Here is a 16,916-nt window from a genome sequence, read left to right as displayed (position 1 = left end):
GTGCTACTGTTCTACTGACCTTGGTCAAAAAGGCGATACTTGATCTCTGGAAAAAAAAAACAAAAAAGTACTTCAAGCAATGTGAGCAAACAATGAATTCAGTCCATCTTTTTAGGTTGTTATTTTTATAACTCTGAACATGTGTCTATGTTAGGGCTCCCTTCACACATGGGTGTCAGGCACACTCTGTCAAAAGCGTATATTTGAAAGGTGTACACAGTGGCCCCCGGCAAAGTTGCAATTGGCAATTAGGTAAGAGCAACACGGGCCGTCATTTTTTCTCCAAAGGGACAAAAGGCCTCCATTTAAGTGTTTACAGCGGCGGGCTGAATAAAGAACAACAGCAAACATCCTCCCCGCAAAGTCGGGACCAGTCAACGGACAAAATGAAGATAAGTGAAAGTTAAGCTCTCGGTAAGTGTGTCGCTTTTGCTATTAAGACTCTCCGACGTCAATAGTAGTTCAAAGGTCACCTTCTGGACAAATGTGGAAAAATAAAGGTTCAAATACAACTGATACATGTAAATATATTCTATATTATTTTGGATTTAAAAAATAATAACAATTTGACAGATTATTTGTGTCTAACTTGATCTAAATTGTGGCAATATTTTCATTTGCAAGAAAAAGATCTTGAAATAAAAGATTTTTTTAGGGACCGCTGTAATTTTGGCGTTTGGGATGGCGGCGGCGCACAATTCCACGCACGAGGGTAACGTTAACGCGCGCATCCTGGGGTGTTTGGAGCAAAGTGCCGCGGAGGCCAGAGGAACATTTTAGCGGCGCTGCACGATAGCGTGCGCCACAGTGAGAAACAAGACTTTTAACTCGTTGGGAGAAACACACCGAGATGGGAACCGCGTGTCCAACGCTGGCGTTCACGTGAGAAGGGAGGAAAGCGTGCTCTTGTTTGGGTGCGATATAATAGGGAGGGGAAAAAAAAAAGGAAACATGACCAATTTTACACTAACCAAAATAAAGCTTTTTAAAATTAATTTAAGCTTACGAGATTTCATTCTAACTCGTCAAATCGGGAACAGTTTGGTGAAACTACTTTTATTTACTTCCTCTTGTGTCATATTTGATCATTCAGTAGTCAAAAAAAACTTTAAATGCTGAATTTATTCAGATGATTTTCAAGTTAAATCTTTTTTTAACAATTTTGCCTGACCGAAAACCCCCTAAAAAAACAAGTTTAGGTGAGAACGGTTCTCATCTGTGGCTTCTAAATTAAAGACGACACTAGAGGAAATAAATAGCAGAGCCCATTGCTTGGATTTATTTAAAAAAAAAAACATGTAACACTTAGCAGTCAAGAGATGAGAGTTACTACATGATACCTGGATGTGAATGAAAAGATGGGCGAGCTGGGCAGGCATCATGGTGGTGGACACACACACACACGCACACACACACGGTCAATCTCAGCTGAATTTAGTTTTGGAGAAATCCATCTCTGGGTGCTGAGACATGAACCTGCAAGGAAAAGTGGCAGTTAGAATCTCCCCCTTGTGGACGATGGGCAAAGGGCAAGCTGACTTTTTAAGGATGTCCTGCTTCTTCTGTTCTTCCGACGTGGGCAGGCCCATGGACTTTTGCCGTTGGTCGTACATCATCTTCTCCACCATGCCACGCGTTTCTCCATCCAGGTCAGACAGCTGTGCCCATAGAAAAACGTAGCTTTATATTAGTTAGAATCCATTACAAGTGGGCGCAACGGCGAGACGTTTGTTTATGGATTGGATGTCTATTTTAGGATCAAAGTTATTTTTGAAACATTATAGCTATTTATTGAAGGAAAATAAACAGCTTTTAATTTCTGTAGTATTACATTTTTTTAGAAAGTAGTTTGTTTTACATCTAAACAATGACTCTTTGTTATAACATTGTTAATTCACTCAAATGTGTTGATACTCAGTATAGGCTGTTGAATCTAATAGGTTTAAGAAAGGCAGGAAAGGGCGACGTCAAGTGGACAGAGTGCGCAATGGCACCTCGGCTATTGTGTTTAATCGATAGGCCTACGACTAACGGGAGGAATATCTACTTTATCCCCCTGCGCAACAACACGTGTAGGATAATTTGTCAAAATAAAGTCACCTTAGAGTTCTCTGGGCAGATCTTCTTGGTGTTTATTTCCGGATCCGTGTCCACAATGCGGCTCCACCATTCCATTTTGTTAATCTGCAATTGAAAATCAAAGAAGGTCGGCCATTTTGCGAGGTCTGTCGCAACGGAGCGCGCGCGCACGCCATCTCACCTTCTCCAAGTGGACGACGGCCACCTTTCCATCGTCCAGCAGCCAGGAGCTTTCCTCCACCTTGACCTCGTTGAAGAACTGTCCCTCCACCACGGGCGGGTGTCCCTTCAGGCCCACCTTGATGGAGCGCCGCTGGATGTCCACCACCACGTCTCGGCCTTTGACGCGGAAGTTGACGTCGAAGGGCACGGTCAGCTGCGGGCGGGGAACACGACACCGGCTCGGATCTGCACTTTTCGTCTGAGGAGCTACCGGGTACTCACGTCCACTTCGGACAGCGTCTGAGTCCATTTGTAGGCGGGCAGGTCGGCGCCGTTTCCCATGTTGGGCTTGAGTTTGCCTTTGTCCTTCTCGTCCTCTTCTTCCGTGTCCGACTGCGCCAATAAAAACAGAGATCAGCGCGATCCAAAGGACTGCTGGGAATCGAACCCAGTGCACTGCTCACCTCTTTTTCTTTGTCTTCTTCATTTGAATTGCTCACCGCTTCCTTCTTGGTCTCCTCTTCATTTTTTTTCTGGGGACGGAAGCGGAAATAAGCGAGGGCAAAGAAGAAGAATGGAGGAGGGTGGGCTTCATTACCTTTTCCAGTTCCGTCTGGAGTTTCTCGGCTTCCTCGTCAGTCAGCTCCTGAATCCTGGGCGCATCTTGGTTCTTCTTCTTCTTGCGTTCTTCCTCCTCGGCTAGCTGGGCGGCCCGTTTGGCTTTCTCCTTCTTGTCCTTGTCTTGCTTCTTCTGCTTTTCTCGGTGGGCTTCATTGGCCAGCTTGTTTTGCTTGGCGAAAGTATCGGTGACAATCTGGGGGAAAATGACGTGATTAGTGAGGAGGGCATGCAAATAAACGGTTTCAAGAAGATGTTCTAACCTTTTCAGCAGCACCCGAGTCGCCGCCGGTAAAAAAATCTGTCTTGCGCCGCAGGAAACTGAAAAATGTGTTTATCAACTGAAAAGAGAAAAACACATTTTTTGAATTGAGTTTAAAGGGCAAAATGCACGTCGCAGCACTTTCCGTTAGACCTGTATTGGTTGACCATTTTTTATATACAGGCAACAAAATGGCTGACTATTCTTCCATTTTAAAGGCGTTGTGAGCATGGCAACAGGTACACCAACGCATTTTTCATTGTCCGGAACACTCTTACGGCATATTAAAGGAAATGTGTCACATGTGGTTTATGTTCAGACATGCGGCGCTACCGCCTAGCTACCGGCTAACCGGGTTAGCATCACCGTTAGAGAGAATCACTAAGCGTCGTCTTCCATACCTCGTGAACTCCACCTTCGTGCTGCTGCGCCATAATAAGCAGCATTCCGTCATACTTCTCCTCCTCGTCGGCCATTATTGTTCAATTTGGAATGATGGTGGAAACGCGAAAAGTTAAAAGACTCAATACCCAAGAAGCGACAAGTACGGCAGGCCTGCGGTGTGTTGCGCTAATCACTTCCTGGTTACAAAGTCCCGCCTTCAAATGGAAGCAGGCCAATCGGCGCGAAGGAATTTGAATGACAGCTCGGATCACCAATGAAACGATGGTCAAGCCGAGGTGACGTCTAAACGTCTAGATTTTTCTAAAGAAATCAAGTTTTCTTTTCTTTTTTTTTCGTCCGGCACAAAAATATAAAAGGGTGCCTGACTCGATTTACTTTGTGAAAACACTTAACATTAAAAAAATAAACGCACACAAATACATTGAAATAACATTTAGTGTGATCAGCATATTTACATACGTATACATAGCAACCCCCCCCCCCCCAAAAAAAAAAAACAACAACAACATGAAAAGCCATTGGATGTTTGCTTCATTTCCACTTGTTAGGATTATCACTACAAACCAGGCAACTCCCTTCATTGGAATAAAAATGCTTAAAGAATGGAAGAGCTACGACTTGTAAAAGCATAAATTAAATTGTTGCGAATTACAGCAGTGTTCATTTGTGCTCGTCACCGCAAGACTTATGTCAATTATGGACACCCTCCTGTGTATGTATTCATGTTCTGATGGCGGTGCGAATGAGCGGGACGCCCGACGAATCTGTCTCTGTGTTGGAGGGCGAGTAACTCGTTGACGTGGAGTTGGATGGGCAACCTGGGGAAGAAAAAAAAAGAACAGCAGGTTGCTAATGGTTACCACAAGATGAGTGGAGAGCTAAGTCAACCAGAATGGTTTTCCCCAGTTGAATCCGTTCTGAAAATAGGGTAACTTTAGATTCAATTATAAGATAGAAATAAGAAATAAAAGGCAGATCTTACCTCTGTTGTTCCTCCACATGTCACGGGCGCACTTGTCAGATGAAGTTAATTCTGATATTTGGATGTTTGGATTGGATTTGTAGTCATCTTGGAATGAGGTCATGGCAAAAGGGGAAAACAAAACAATGATTAACTGCTAAGGCAGGAAAATCCTTCTAAAGTTCAGATCATGTTTATTTATGCATTTGTTATTGAAGCCATTTCAATTGGATGCTGCTGAGCAAGAATAAGGAGGCGGTCCCAAATAAATTGGGCATGTGGCAGTCAAAAAAATTACATTCACATTTGTATGAAAAATTGTATTTTTTGGTGCAATTTTAAGTTGAAATTTGGACTTAATGTGACCCACGGACACGGAACGAAGCCAAGTCAAGAGGAACTTACTGTTGTTGCTGCACACAAAAGAGGCGCCGCTCTCCCTCATGGTCTCGTTGCCGCTATCCGAGAGCGCCGTGTCCGGGCGACAGGGCGGCGGCCCGTTCTTCTTCTTCTTGCTGCGACGGCGCGTGCTGATGCGGAGTATGCCTCGCACCAGCCTGCTCTCGGCCTCCCGCTCGCCCATCCGATGCTCCTCGGCCAGCGAGTTGATGAGCAGGTGGATTTGACGGCTCTTCCGGAGGAACAGCGAGTCGGTGGTGCAGCGCGCCAACTCTTGGATCTGGTATTCCGTGTAGAGCTCCAGCAGCTTCTTGGCGATTAGCGAGTCCACGTTCTCCTCGTCTTCGTCCTCCCAGTCGTCCAAGCGGATGACCTCTGGCGGCCGCGCGGGACCACTTACCAACGGGGCCGAGTCGGCCTCGATGTAATCCCTCGGGCTGTCCACTTTGACCCCGGCCAATCGGACGTCCCCCAGCCAGTCCGTGTCGTCTTCCTCGTCCTCGGGTCCCGGGCCGACCTTTTCTGGCTCCTCCCCCGGGTCCTCCGGCTCTTTGGGCCCCAGGCACGGTGCCCGCAGGCACACTCTGTACAGGCCGCACGTCAGGACGCTGCACACAAACGTCTTTGGAGAAGCGCACGGATTGCAATTCGGGGCAGCGGCGGTGGGGGGCTCGGCCGGGGGAGGGAGAAAGGAATCGTGCTCCCCTGCCGTTCGAGGTCCTCCCGGGTCGACGTGGCGCTTTTCGAAGGACCGAGACCCCCCGGGTGAAGACATGTCTTGCGGGCTTCTGGTCCTGGACACAAATACACAGTGGGGAAAAAAAAAGAAAGGTTAAAATCCAAATTAAAGACAGAGGGCAAATGTCCTCCTCATATTTGACATAGGCAAGCATAAAATGAAACATTATAAACTAATCCATGACCAAGTTAAGACAAAAGTATACATTTTTTAAAAATAATTAATCAGATAAATCTTTATTAGAAACTCATTTAACAATTTGACTCCTCCCACTAGGAATGAATATCAATACATTTTCTTGGATATTTGTAATATGTATCATGAAAATACAGTTAAGATTAAGAATAGAACACATATATCATTGTAATTTGAGAGCATTTTGGGTAAAGTACAGTTTGTTCAGAACAAATAGATTTACGAGTGGCAACATCTATTCAAAGAAGTTTACTATAGTAAAGAAAAACACATTCGACAGCGTTCTTGAACGTATTGTTTTTTTAAGTGTCATTTTCATGGCGTCGACGTCACCCTTTTTCTTCCATTAGAGCACTGACGAGTATCTTAGTAAACACGACTTACAATTCACGGTTCGCCCACGTAGCCACTCGTCACCGATCGCTTCACTTTTCCTCTTTCATTGAACATTTCTTCTCAATACTTTTCGAGAGGAGAAACTTTGCTTTGTCGTCTTTTGGGTGGCAACTTTGTCGAAAGTGCACCTGAGTGTCGCAGTGGGAGGGAGAAAAGCAGGTAATACGGTACAACTTCCGCTATAACATTGCAATAACATTAAGATAGTCTCCCCAAAAGCCGCATGCAAGCCGTGTAGAGGCGCTACTTTAAATATTGAAGTATTCACCTTTTTTTTTCATTTAACGATATACACAATCGACCATAAACACGAGTTCAACGAATTCTCTTTTAATTTGGTAAGTCGTAAACACGGTGGACACCAATACCAACTTGATAAAGCTAAAACGGAAATAGCAATTCATTTTTATTAGACGTTACGCTAAATTCAGGACCATAATGACAGTTAGGAGTATATCACTTTAAAATATAACATTTTTTGAATTTTGTAATATATTCCTAAAGGATGTCAATTAGCACCATTTCTTCACGTTAGCACGGAGTTTCAAAATAATAATAATGGCACGTGAGGGGTTAAATGGCTAGGAAGCGATGGATACTTAGAAATAAATCTCATCAAATGACGCTAAATTCGTATGGGAATAATATGTCAATATAAGTGGGCCATGGGACAGTATTTTTCCTGGGATAACATCTTGGTGTTGTGCGTAGTGGGTCATTTCTAGTGCCTCGCGTGTGCGTGGCCATTGATCCCAAACGCGATGACGTCACAATCGCGTTAAAAGTGGGGGCGCCAGTCCGGTCATGAAAAAAGGTGACCGCCAGCAAAGCGAGCCAATGAGATCCGGCACCCTCACACCGGTCTCGGCAGCTCAGCCACCCCGAGCACAAACCGAGACCCGGGCCCGAGACCGGTACGGCGGCCAGTCCCCGACCAGAGCCAAGAAAAGATGGGAGGTCTTCCCGGGGAAAAATCGCTTCTTCTGCGACGGGCGCCTGATGACGGCCCCTCAGAGTGGGATGCTGCCCCTTACCCTGGGCCTCATCTTGGTCACCAGCGGATTATTCTTCATATTCGAGTGAGTCCATATCCAGATCCATCCATAATATCCTCTCATCCACTATGTTAACCCTCTCTCCTTGTCATTGAAGCTGTCCTTTTTTAGTGGAAAACCTGACGGGTTGCATCCCAGCCATCGGAGCCATCCTCTTGGGCTTTGTAGTCTTCACGCTCTTTCAGACCACCTTCTCGGACCCCGGCATCCTTCCCCGGGCCACGGCGGACGAGGTGGTGGACGTGGAGAAGCAGATCGGTAAACGTCCGCATGGGCCGGCGTGTTAATGGCGAACAAATGGCGCCAGCTGACGTCTTCCCGTTCCAGACAACGCTAGTAGCGCTAGCTGCCGCTCGGCGCCGCGGACCAAGGAGGTTCTCATCAACCAGCAGGTGGTCAAACTCAAATACTGCTTCACTTGCAAGATGTTCCGCCCGCCGCGCACCTCGCACTGCGGCCTTTGCGACAACTGCGTGGGTAAGGCGGCCATTTTCTCAGTCGGTCACACGATGCTATGGTCAGCGTTTTCCATCTCCAGAGCGATTTGACCACCACTGCCCCTGGGTGGGCAACTGCGTGGGCAAGCGGAACTATCGCTTCTTCTACGCCTTCATCACGTCTCTGTCCTTCCTGACGGCGTTCATCTTTTGTAGCGTGGCCACGCACTTGGTGCTGAGTAAGGAAGCCGCCGTCTGGCCACGTCTGGTACTGTTTTTTTTCTCATCTTTGCGTTCCAATTTCTTGTTTCAGGGACCAGCGATGGGAAAAGCCTGCTTGCTGCCGTCCAAGAAAGCCCCGGGAGATATCCTTTGCTCTCGGAGAGGAAGCTTTTGGATGTGGTTGGGGCGCCGTTGCGTTTTCCTTGACCGCAGACTTTGCACCGCCGTGGAGTTGTGTGTTTGTTTCTTCTCCGTCTGGTGCATCTTGGGCCTGTCGGGCTTTCATACGTACCTCCTGGCGTCCAACTTGACCACCAATGAAGATGTGAGTGAGTAACGCCGTGTTATTGTCCATCCAGTCTTTTTTAGGCCTTCAAAAAGATGCAAAAGACTGTTATTTTTCATTTTAAATGATCAATGTGGCACTGAAATAACATTATTTATAAAAAAAAACAACTAACATGCCAAATGTTCGGAACTGAAAATCAATTGAAGCCAGTTCTGCCCTCATTTTCTCGTCAATGCAATGATTTGAATGGGAGCGTCGCCCTTACCGGGCGGCCATCTTGGTAAGGGGCTTGAATTGAATTTTCAATTTCCAGATGAAAGGTACGACGTCCTCTTTTCAAATTTCAGATTAAAGGTACGTGGTCAGGGAAGAGCGGCGCAAACGTGACCAACCCGTACAGCCACAAAAACATTTTTGTCAACTGCGCGTCTATCCTCTGCGAACCCATGCCGCCCAGGTAACCAGCCTCAAATTCATTCCCAACAACACCAAAAAAGGCCACTGAACTTGTTCCCTCGCCACAGTTTGATCAACGGACGAGCCCCCGTGCGCACCCAGCCTGTTCGGACCGCCGCCAAAAATGGGACGGACGCGGTAGGTCGGCTCATCGCGGAATCCGCTTTCCACAACTGAACACGTTTTCGTCCCGCAGCCAAAAAGCCGAGGGAAAAGCCTGCCGTCCGCGCCCAGTGGCGAAGGCCGGCCCCTGCCAGCGGCACCGCCATCGTCGGCACGTAAATCGTCGGCGAAACCCGACTCGGCGTTGGACGCCCCCCCGACCCGCGGAAGTCGCAGCAGCGGTGGACTGCTCCCCCCCGATACGGCTCGTGTGCGCCCCGCCAAGACCAATAGCGGCAAAAGTAGGACACGCTCACCCGCGCCGATCCCCGACCTCTACGCGTCACGCCGCGGCCGAACGGAAGAAGCTTAGGGGAACTTTTGGAGAGCCATTTTTTTTAAAAATTTGGTTCCCAAATGGATTTTTGCATTTTCTATGGCTTTTCAAATGATGCACCTAAAAACACCAGTCTATCATTTTGTACTCAAATTGAGTTAGCACTTTAGCAATGCTTGAATTGTCCACATTGTAAAGTGCAAAGCAATAGATGATAAACATTGTACACCTGGAATGTCTTTATAAAAAGAAGCATGTCTGTATTTGTATGAAAATGCCAAGCATATTAAATTATTTCAAAGTAAATGCGACATTTGAATTTTTTGGTATTGACACTATAATTTTTGCCTGTTATGTCATTTTTAAGCTATAATAATCTAAAAAAACAAGCCTTTTTTAAAGCAAATTGCTCCCCATTTTAGTAGTTTTACTGTCTTAAAAACGTCCATCCCAAAAGCTACTCCCCGGCGACCTATCATCGGAAAAATACAATACACGGATCATCTTAAAATATAACTACGAAGAATATGTTTTTGCTAGCTGTGAGTGACGCTAGGCCCTTTTTATTCCCATGTATAAATAAGCCTTTGCGCTAACCCGGTGTGGGAGTTGAGGGCAAGTTGGAGAAGCAGTGCACGCTGGGTAAAAGGCACGTACCATTTTTGCGGCGCATTTGATGAGATTATTCTGGGAAAAGGCACTGGGATGTAGGAAGGGCCAAATCACAGTTGAGATAGCAAAGCGCACTTATTCGCCGAGTGTGTGCGTGTGTGCGCGCGCATGTGTGTGTGTGTGAGTGAGTGTGTGTGGGGGCGGTGATGATGATGATGATGATGATTCAAGTCCGATTTCTCACAGGAACAGACACTTCAGTGGAAGCAGAGCCACATCGCAGTTGGCCACTACGGAAGGAATACTAAAAAAATAAAAATATAATTGGTGACTGTCGCTTAGCCTTAAAAAAATTCAAAAAAATTACAAGAACATATTAATTTGGGGTTCTTGTTTTTTTTTGGGGGGAGGCCATAGGATAGCATACAACATGTCCCGGGTTGCCAGCCTGTCCAAACTGCGGCAGGAGAGGATGAAGGAGATCAACTTGAGGGTGAGTTATAGACCATTTTTTTGGTTTATAAGACTACTTCATAATATGTGGAAAAAAATGTCTTTTGGCTGACTCTTACTTCCCCTTCTTTGACGCTAGTGCGGTTTCCTGTTTGCCACGGGGCGGGCCGTTGTTCTACTGGAGTGTGTTGGGTGGAAGTGTGTGTGTGGGTGAGTGGGTGTGTGTGTGTGTTAGTGGGCCCACTCTCGCTGGATAGGGTTGCCATAGAAATGGTCGCGAGCGTGCGAGCGTGCGTGCGTGGCGGCGTGTGAAAATCTCCAAAAGGTTGCGAAAATGTGTCGGAGCAGCTGTGAGGGAATCGGAGGGCTGAAAATCATTTGTGCTCATTTTCATTGGCCTTCAAACATGTTATAAGGAGGTTTATATAGCGCGGTGGTTGGTAATACAACAATTTGAACATTTTCAGGGTAGAAGACAAGCAATTCATTTTGAATGAGGGCTCGCAGGCCTCCCCATTGGACGTCTATGAGTGTCAATGGCAAACCAGGAGTTAAAAAAAACCCTCAAAAATCGAGTGAGAGTGGAAGAAGGAACTTTTTGGGGGCGTCTATGCATGGCAAAGTGTTTGATTTTAGAGTAGGACACGTTATATGAGAAGTTTAAATGTAAGTTGACGTATTTGTGGGCACTTTTTCATGGTTGGAGCTCACAAGGGACGCTAATTGTCTCTTAAAGTTGGTTTGCTCAACTGCCCGGAGGACTTCTGCTTTTACAGCGTGACCGCCTGTCCGTCATGAGACCCCATTTGAACTGAACTAAGGAATAAACAGCTTATTGAAGGCGTGCAAATGGAATATTTCTGGCCTATTTTTGCGTGACATTACATGGAGTGGATCTGCTGATACCTGGAAGTGCATTATGGGAATTATTCCTAAACTTTACGGATGCGATCTGGGACGCATTTCGTATTGGTGTTTCCGTAACTTGGCCAGTCCTTTTTTTTTTGCGTCCCAGAATAAAGAGCGCGAACGCACTCGGGAGCGGGAAAAGGCGGCGCGCGAGCGGGAGGCGCGCTACAACAACGGTCACCTCTTCACCTCCCTCAGCGTGTCGGGGACAACACTGTGCTCGGCGTGCAACAAGAGCATCACGGCCAAGGAGGCGCTGTGCTGTCCCAGTGAGGCCCCGCCCCCTTTGCGCCGGAACCTGGCCTGGGCTACTAAACGGCGCTAAAACCAATTTTGGTTTTGTTTCTACCCAGCTTGCAACGTGACCATCCACAACCGCTGCAGAGACGCTTTGCCCAACTGCGCCAAAGTCAAACAACGGGTAAAAAAAATCAAATTGTAACGTGAAAAGAGCGAAAAAACCTGACAAAACTCTTTTTTTGCAGAATGTGACACTACGCACCAGAAGTGAGCCGCTTTCCTATTTGACCGGCGCCGTTTTTTTGTCTTCCCAAAACGCACGAGCGCTCGTCTTGCAGACCCGGTGAGCCGCGAGCGTCCCACCTCGGCCATCTACCCTTCGGAAAGCCTTCGCCATTCGCTTCTGGGATCGCGGAGAGGACGTTCTAGCCTGGCGCTTTCCAAAAGCGTTTCTACCAACAACATTGGGTGAGGAGGAGCGCTCGGGAGGACATTTTTGGAGGCTATTGGAGCAACGCTAACCCGAGGCATTCGGTGGGCGCGTTAGGAATTTGAACGAGGACTCACCCCTGGGCCTGCGGCGAATCCTGTCCCAGTCCACCGACTCCCTCAGCTTCCGGAACAGGACCGTCTCCACGGAGTCCCTCAACGACGACGGTGGGTCACGACCGACGGACAGCCAGGGGGCCCAGGCTTGACCTCGTCGCTCTGCTGGCAGGCGACTACTACTACTACTATGCGGCGTCCGTCCTGGAGGAACTGGAGGTGGAGGGCGAGGACTTCAAGGCGGACTCGTGGAGCACGGCCGTGGACGCCGGTTACCTGCACGGACACAGCAAAAACGTTATCAAGAGGCAGGACGTCATTTATGGTGAGTGGATTTTAATGTTGTTGTTATTGTTGTCTTGCCTTGCCGCCATTTTGGGGCCGCAACTGCCCTCAGAGCTGATCCAGACCGAGGTGCACCACGTGCGAACGCTGCGCATTATGGAGCACGTGTTCCGACGGGGCCTGCAGGAGGAGCTGCAGCCGGAACCCGGCACCCTGCACGCCCTCTTCCCCTGCCTGGACCAGTTGGTGGCCATCCACTCGCACTTTCTGGCGCAGCTGCTGGGGCGCCGTCACGCCGGCCTGCAACCGGGATCCCAGCGTAACTTCACCGTGCGCCGCCTGGGCGACATACTCCTGGAGCAGGTCAAGCCCACCTTTTTGAACAAATGTCTCAACATGTCGCACAAAGAAGCTTCTAAAATGGAATATAACAAAAAATAGATTAGGGAACCCCCATTGGACATGTAGTTCATATAGAAAGTGTTCTAGTGGGAAATCTTGGTAGCCATTTTTCAATGATCACGGCCATGTTTGATCTACATGAACCGCCATATTCCAGGGATGACTGTATAGTATTATTAGGCAAAATATTGCGTTCTTACCTGCAAGTGCTTCTTTTCCGGTGAAGTTCTCCGGCCAGAGCGCGGACGACATGCGCAAGACGTACGCCGAGTTCTGCAGCGGCCACACCAAAGCCGTCAAGTTGTACAAGTCGCTGTTGGCCAGAGACAAGAGATTTCAGTCTTTCATTCGAGTGAGAATAAACACCCGGTCAAACACAAAAATCCCCCTCACCATACCATCAAAATGCCAAATTGTGCGTTGACGTTGGCAGCGTGTGACTCGAGGTCCCTGGCTGCGTTGCCACGGTTTCCAGGAATGCGTCTTACTGGTGACCCAGCGCATCTCCAAGTACCCGGTGCTCATGCAGCGGATTTTGGACAACACCGTCGGTAAATTCAGTCGTCGACGTGCGTCGGGATGACAAACATCCGTAGCATCAGTTTGTTTTTTCTTTGCAGAAGACGAAGAAGAAGCGTCGTCCATGGCACAAGCTCTGTCTCGGGTCAGAGATCTTCTCAATTCCATAGATCAGCAGGTACAGTCCATTCCCGATGCTTCCCTATTCCGGAATAGTGACACGGTCCTTTTCCCGTGCAGATGGAGGAGCTGGAAAAGACGCAAAGAATGCGAGAAATCCACGCCAAACTGGACCAGCGAACCGAAAGCAGGGTGAGGGACGGCGGCCTCTTCCGAGCCGCCGAGCTTCTGCGCCGGAAGCTCCTTCACGAAGGGACGCTGCTTTGGAAGACCCCCGGATCTCGACTCAAAGGTGAAAAATCCAAAATTGTCCCAATTGGACGTCCATGAGTTGATGTTGCCCAGTTATGCCGACAGCGTGGCTTTAAAAAGCCGCCATTTGCACTTGTCTGGCACTCCCTCATTAAGTAGATCTAAATTTACATAGCCACAGTCTTTGCAAAGTCTCCCATCTTGTCACCCCGCTAATAGCCGCCTTCCTTAGAACCCAACGCGGGTGGCGGGGGGCTTTGAGGGGATCACGGGTCCCCCGGGCGACCGTCTTGGCCGCGGCCCGTGTTGTGGTGACCTTTCGCTCTGGCGGGAGGCGCCGGCGAGTGGCTAGATCTTCACGCCATGCTTTCTCTCGTCAAAGCCATCCGTCATCTGTGGCTCGCCGGCTGCACCTGGCTCTTGCTGTTTAGATTTGGGACTAGAGAGGAATGACTTTGTCTTTACAAAACAAATCAAAGGGGAAATAAGGTGGAAAATGGGAAAATCTTGCAAATGGAGCATCAAAAAATTCATGAATTCAGGGGGTGCAGCCATCTGGTTATTTTCCAAATCAATAAACTCTTAACCAACCTTTTTTGGGGGCGTAGATGTGAAGGTCTTGCTGATGACGGACATCCTGGTGTTTCTTCAGGAGAAAGACCAGAGGTACATCTTCCCGTGTTTGGTAAGACACCCACACAACCACCGGCCGAAGCATTTCTCTCCTCTGGGCTTTAACGGCGTGCGGCGGGTCTCCAGGACAAGCCCCCCGTGCTCTCCCTGCAGAACCTCATCCTTCGAGACATCGCCAACCAGGAGCGAGGCATGTTCCTCATCGACGACTGCTCGCCGCCGCTGATGTACGAAGTCCACGCCGCCTCCAGGGAGGACAAGAACGCCTGGATACGGCAAATCCAGCACGCCGTCGGCAGGTGAGGCGCCGACATTGGCCGGCCAAAACCAGCGCTCACCCCCTTGGCGTCCAGGTGTCCGTCACGCCGGGAGTTCCCCCTCATCGAGACGGAGCGCGAGGCCCATTTGAGGAGACTCAAAGGTTTTTGTCTGGGCTTGACCAAATCGGGGAAAAAGCCCAGAGTGGCAAAATTGACGGGCGGCTGCGTCCGCCGCTGGGGCGCCAGCGGATCTTCAGCAGAAGGACCGGGAAATGTTGGAGCTCCTGCAAGAGAGGGTGACGCTGTTCTGCGAACTGGCCCAGACCGCCGCCCGCCAGGACGAGCCCGAGCCGCCCCCGGCGCGCTATTTTTTCAGGGCCGACACGCCGCAGGCGCCGAGGGCCGAGAAGTTCTTGCTGGATGCCACGCTGGAGGGTGAGAGCAAAATAATAATAATAAAAAATGGGGACCAAAATGGCGGCTCCCGCTGAGCTGTTTCCTCGCAGTGGAGCGACTGAGTGAAGTCCTGCTGGGCTCCGGCGTGGACGCTCCTCACTTGTGTCATCGCAACCACGTGGACGTGACGGACTCGGGTAACTTTTTTTGGGGCGTTTTGTCGTCATTCTTTTGATTGATGATGTTATTTTGGTCTTCTTCTTCGTTCTTTTGCGTAGGTGAGCAGGGGTTCCTCCTCAATGGAGCTCATGAGCTGCCTGGAGCAAAAGTGAGCATTCATTTAGCCAACTTAGCATGAGCTAACAACTTAACTCTAAATACCTTGCATTGGATTTGACAGGAAGTGTGTCAGCGGCTGATGAATCTCAACGTTTACCTGCACGCGCTCCAGGTGAGTTCCACTAACATTAACTTGCTTAAACTCATTTATTTCAAATTCAAGTGTTTGTTTGAATACATTTTTAAAGGTGGACACACAGTGAATGAATTAAGTGGAATAGGTATCTTTAAAATGTCATATTCTCTATTTATTACTAGGAAATTGTTTGCAAAACAATAAATTCATACCATTGCAGTTGTTGTAGATGGAAACCTAGTCAATATTGTGATGTACACGCTGTCCCTGAATGCACCGTGTGAGTGACTGACAGAGAGTGGATGAGCCGATGTCCTTCACAATAAGAGCGAACGGTTTCTGGCCAAAAAACACAACAACAACAACCACTTAGCATCATTTTCGAGAGGCGGCGGCGGCAAGGTTGGTGACTCACAAAGTGTGTTTGGGCCAGGCCGCCGTCATCAAGCAAGACTCCATCTTGGAAGTGCTGCTGCAGAAGGAGGACGCGGCGCCGCGGTCTCCCACGGCCACGGGTTCCCGGCGGGGGCAGGACCGCCAGGCCGGCGAGCTGGCGCTGTTGCAGAGGCAGCACAGTCTGCTGCAGGAGGAGCTGCTCAGGCTGCGGCACGCCGACACTCGGCTAAAGGACAGCGAGAAGGCCCGGGCCAAACTGGAAAAGCGCCTGCGACATCTCAAGGTACTCCACACTCTAAAAACATTCATGCCACAAAGTGGGGATCATTTTTGTACCTTCATTTTTTATACTCACAAGGGTCGGGGGGTGCCGGAGTCTATCCAGCTCCATCAATCCAACGCTCCTCAAGGGGGCAGCGACGAGGAGGAGGTCGACATGACGTCCGATGAAGACGGCGAAGAAGATGAAGAAGAAGAGGAGGACGCATCGAGAAGCTCCAGAGGTCAGAGGTCACCACAGAGGGAATGATCCCGGGCCATTGACGGCGACAGATGTCCAATCCGTCAATCAATCATCTCACTTTTCTCACATTTGTTTTTTTTTTTTGGGCCATTAGATTTCCAGGACATACCCGAAGAAATGTGATCTTCTGCTAACATGCTAATGCTAGCAAAATGTGCGCACTTTTGTCTGGAATGAATATTTTACTGCTTTGGTTTTACTCACTTTCATTTTGTTTTTTTTCTGCATGACTTTAAAAGGAAGGGAAAGTAAGTCAACTATTAAAATAACAAATACTATTCCAGGAATGTGATTTTTTTTGTGTGATTATTTGCTCCAAATGGGACTTTTTTCTTCATTTCTCTTCTGCTGTATCTGTGATTTTTTTGCATCTTTTGCACCAAAAGTGACATCAGGAAACAAATTTACAGAGATATAGATAGATATAGATACATATGATGACATACGGGGGTATTTAAAAGGGCACTGAATGGAGAAGTATTTGTGTTTTTGCTAATATTGCATGATTTTACACGTTTGGACAATGTTTTTGCTCTTAAACTTTTCATACTTTGACTATTTGGATCAAAGTTGCTAAAAATGTGAAGTTAATAATGTATTAATGATCTATCTGAGAGACTATTGCTTATTTTTGCTGACGAACGGAATCAAACAGCTTCGACTACGTATTGTTTCTTCTTCAATAAACCTTTCACATACTTTTTGGTTTTGATTAACTTAAATAAATAGCCTACCATTGACTTTCAATGACATAGAAAAGGAATACAAATATATAAAGAAATTCAATTGAATACACTACAAAGACAAAATATTTAAAGTATATATTGTTTTTGTTGGACTG

The 16,916-nt window shown here is 47.9% G+C and overlaps 4 protein-coding genes and 2 long non-coding RNA genes across 10 annotated transcripts in view; 2 read left to right on the top strand and 4 right to left on the bottom strand.

The window, feature by feature from the left end:
• Positions 1-12,759, bottom strand: part of LOC144214688 (uncharacterized) — a 53,909-nt gene extending 41,150 nt beyond the window's left edge. Inside the window, exons 1-2 of the long non-coding RNA XR_013330271.1 lie at positions 12,238-12,759; positions 11,896-12,150 (exon numbers count right to left, since the gene is read on the bottom strand). This is a non-coding gene — a long non-coding RNA (uncharacterized LOC144214688). The remainder of the gene's footprint in view (positions 1-11,895; positions 12,151-12,237) is intronic.
• On the bottom strand, positions 1,253-3,717 carry nudc (nudC nuclear distribution protein). Its single transcript, XM_077744013.1, has 9 exons — positions 3,523-3,717; positions 3,123-3,200; positions 2,840-3,055; positions 2,706-2,774; positions 2,524-2,634; positions 2,261-2,455; positions 2,101-2,184; positions 1,540-1,658; positions 1,253-1,476 (listed from the first exon to the last, which is right to left on the bottom strand). Exons 1-9 carry the CDS (start codon positions 3,595-3,597, stop codon positions 1,425-1,427), a joined length of 999 nt encoding a protein of 332 aa, XP_077600139.1. The 5' UTR covers positions 3,598-3,717; the 3' UTR covers positions 1,253-1,424.
• On the bottom strand, positions 4,031-8,348 carry kdf1b (keratinocyte differentiation factor 1b). 2 transcript variants are annotated; one of them, XM_077743270.1, is made up of 4 exons: positions 6,205-8,344; positions 4,893-5,680; positions 4,509-4,595; positions 4,031-4,344 (listed from the first exon to the last, which is right to left on the bottom strand). In XM_077743270.1, the coding sequence occupies exons 2-4, from the start codon at positions 5,659-5,661 to the stop codon at positions 4,247-4,249; spliced, it is 954 nt and encodes a 317-aa protein (XP_077599396.1). In that variant the 5' UTR covers positions 5,662-5,680; positions 6,205-8,344; the 3' UTR covers positions 4,031-4,246. The 2 variants fall into 2 exon arrangements, with proteins under 2 accessions (XP_077599396.1, XP_077599397.1); XM_077743271.1 differs by having other exon boundaries at positions 4,893-8,348.
• LOC144214678 (palmitoyltransferase ZDHHC18-B-like) lies at positions 6,197-9,420 on the top strand. 2 transcript variants are annotated; one of them, XM_077743267.1, is made up of 9 exons: positions 6,204-7,295; positions 7,369-7,529; positions 7,599-7,748; positions 7,810-7,947; positions 8,022-8,073; positions 8,153-8,255; positions 8,567-8,676; positions 8,744-8,813; positions 8,872-9,420. In XM_077743267.1, exons 1-9 carry the CDS (start codon positions 7,021-7,023, stop codon positions 9,148-9,150), a joined length of 1,338 nt encoding a protein of 445 aa, XP_077599393.1. In that variant the 5' UTR covers positions 6,204-7,020; the 3' UTR covers positions 9,151-9,420. The 2 variants fall into 2 exon arrangements, with proteins under 2 accessions (XP_077599391.1, XP_077599393.1); XM_077743265.1 differs by having other exon boundaries at positions 6,197-7,295; positions 7,810-8,255.
• On the top strand, positions 9,898-16,776 carry arhgef2a (Rho guanine nucleotide exchange factor (GEF) 2a). Its single transcript, XM_077743250.1, has 22 exons — positions 9,898-10,219; positions 11,195-11,357; positions 11,442-11,509; positions 11,574-11,595; positions 11,667-11,796; positions 11,876-11,985; positions 12,047-12,199; positions 12,272-12,522; positions 12,788-12,913; positions 12,995-13,112; positions 13,182-13,258; positions 13,321-13,492; positions 14,061-14,137; positions 14,212-14,384; positions 14,439-14,506; positions 14,592-14,780; positions 14,852-14,938; positions 15,020-15,069; positions 15,142-15,192; positions 15,590-15,835; positions 15,911-16,055; positions 16,170-16,776. Exons 1-22 carry the CDS (start codon positions 10,157-10,159, stop codon positions 16,196-16,198), a joined length of 2,568 nt encoding a protein of 855 aa, XP_077599376.1. The 5' UTR covers positions 9,898-10,156; the 3' UTR covers positions 16,199-16,776.
• Positions 12,966-16,787, bottom strand: LOC144214687 (uncharacterized). Of its 3 annotated transcripts, none has more exons than XR_013330270.1 (5): positions 15,572-16,787; positions 15,369-15,495; positions 14,424-15,058; positions 14,044-14,351; positions 12,966-13,891 (listed from the first exon to the last, which is right to left on the bottom strand). It is a non-coding gene; the product is annotated as an uncharacterized LOC144214687 (long non-coding RNA). The 3 variants fall into 3 exon arrangements; XR_013330269.1 differs by having other exon boundaries at positions 12,966-14,351; positions 14,424-14,773; positions 14,902-15,058; XR_013330268.1 differs by having other exon boundaries at positions 12,966-14,351.
• Between the last annotated feature and the right edge of the window lie 129 nt (positions 16,788-16,916).

Source organism: Stigmatopora nigra, chromosome 21 (assembly GCF_051989575.1).
Source record: "Stigmatopora nigra isolate UIUO_SnigA chromosome 21, RoL_Snig_1.1, whole genome shotgun sequence".
Classification (NCBI taxonomy): domain Eukaryota; kingdom Metazoa; phylum Chordata; class Actinopteri; order Syngnathiformes; family Syngnathidae; genus Stigmatopora; species Stigmatopora nigra.
The sequence above is the reverse complement of the archived record's forward strand: the minus strand, read 5'-3'. Positions and strand labels throughout refer to the sequence as shown.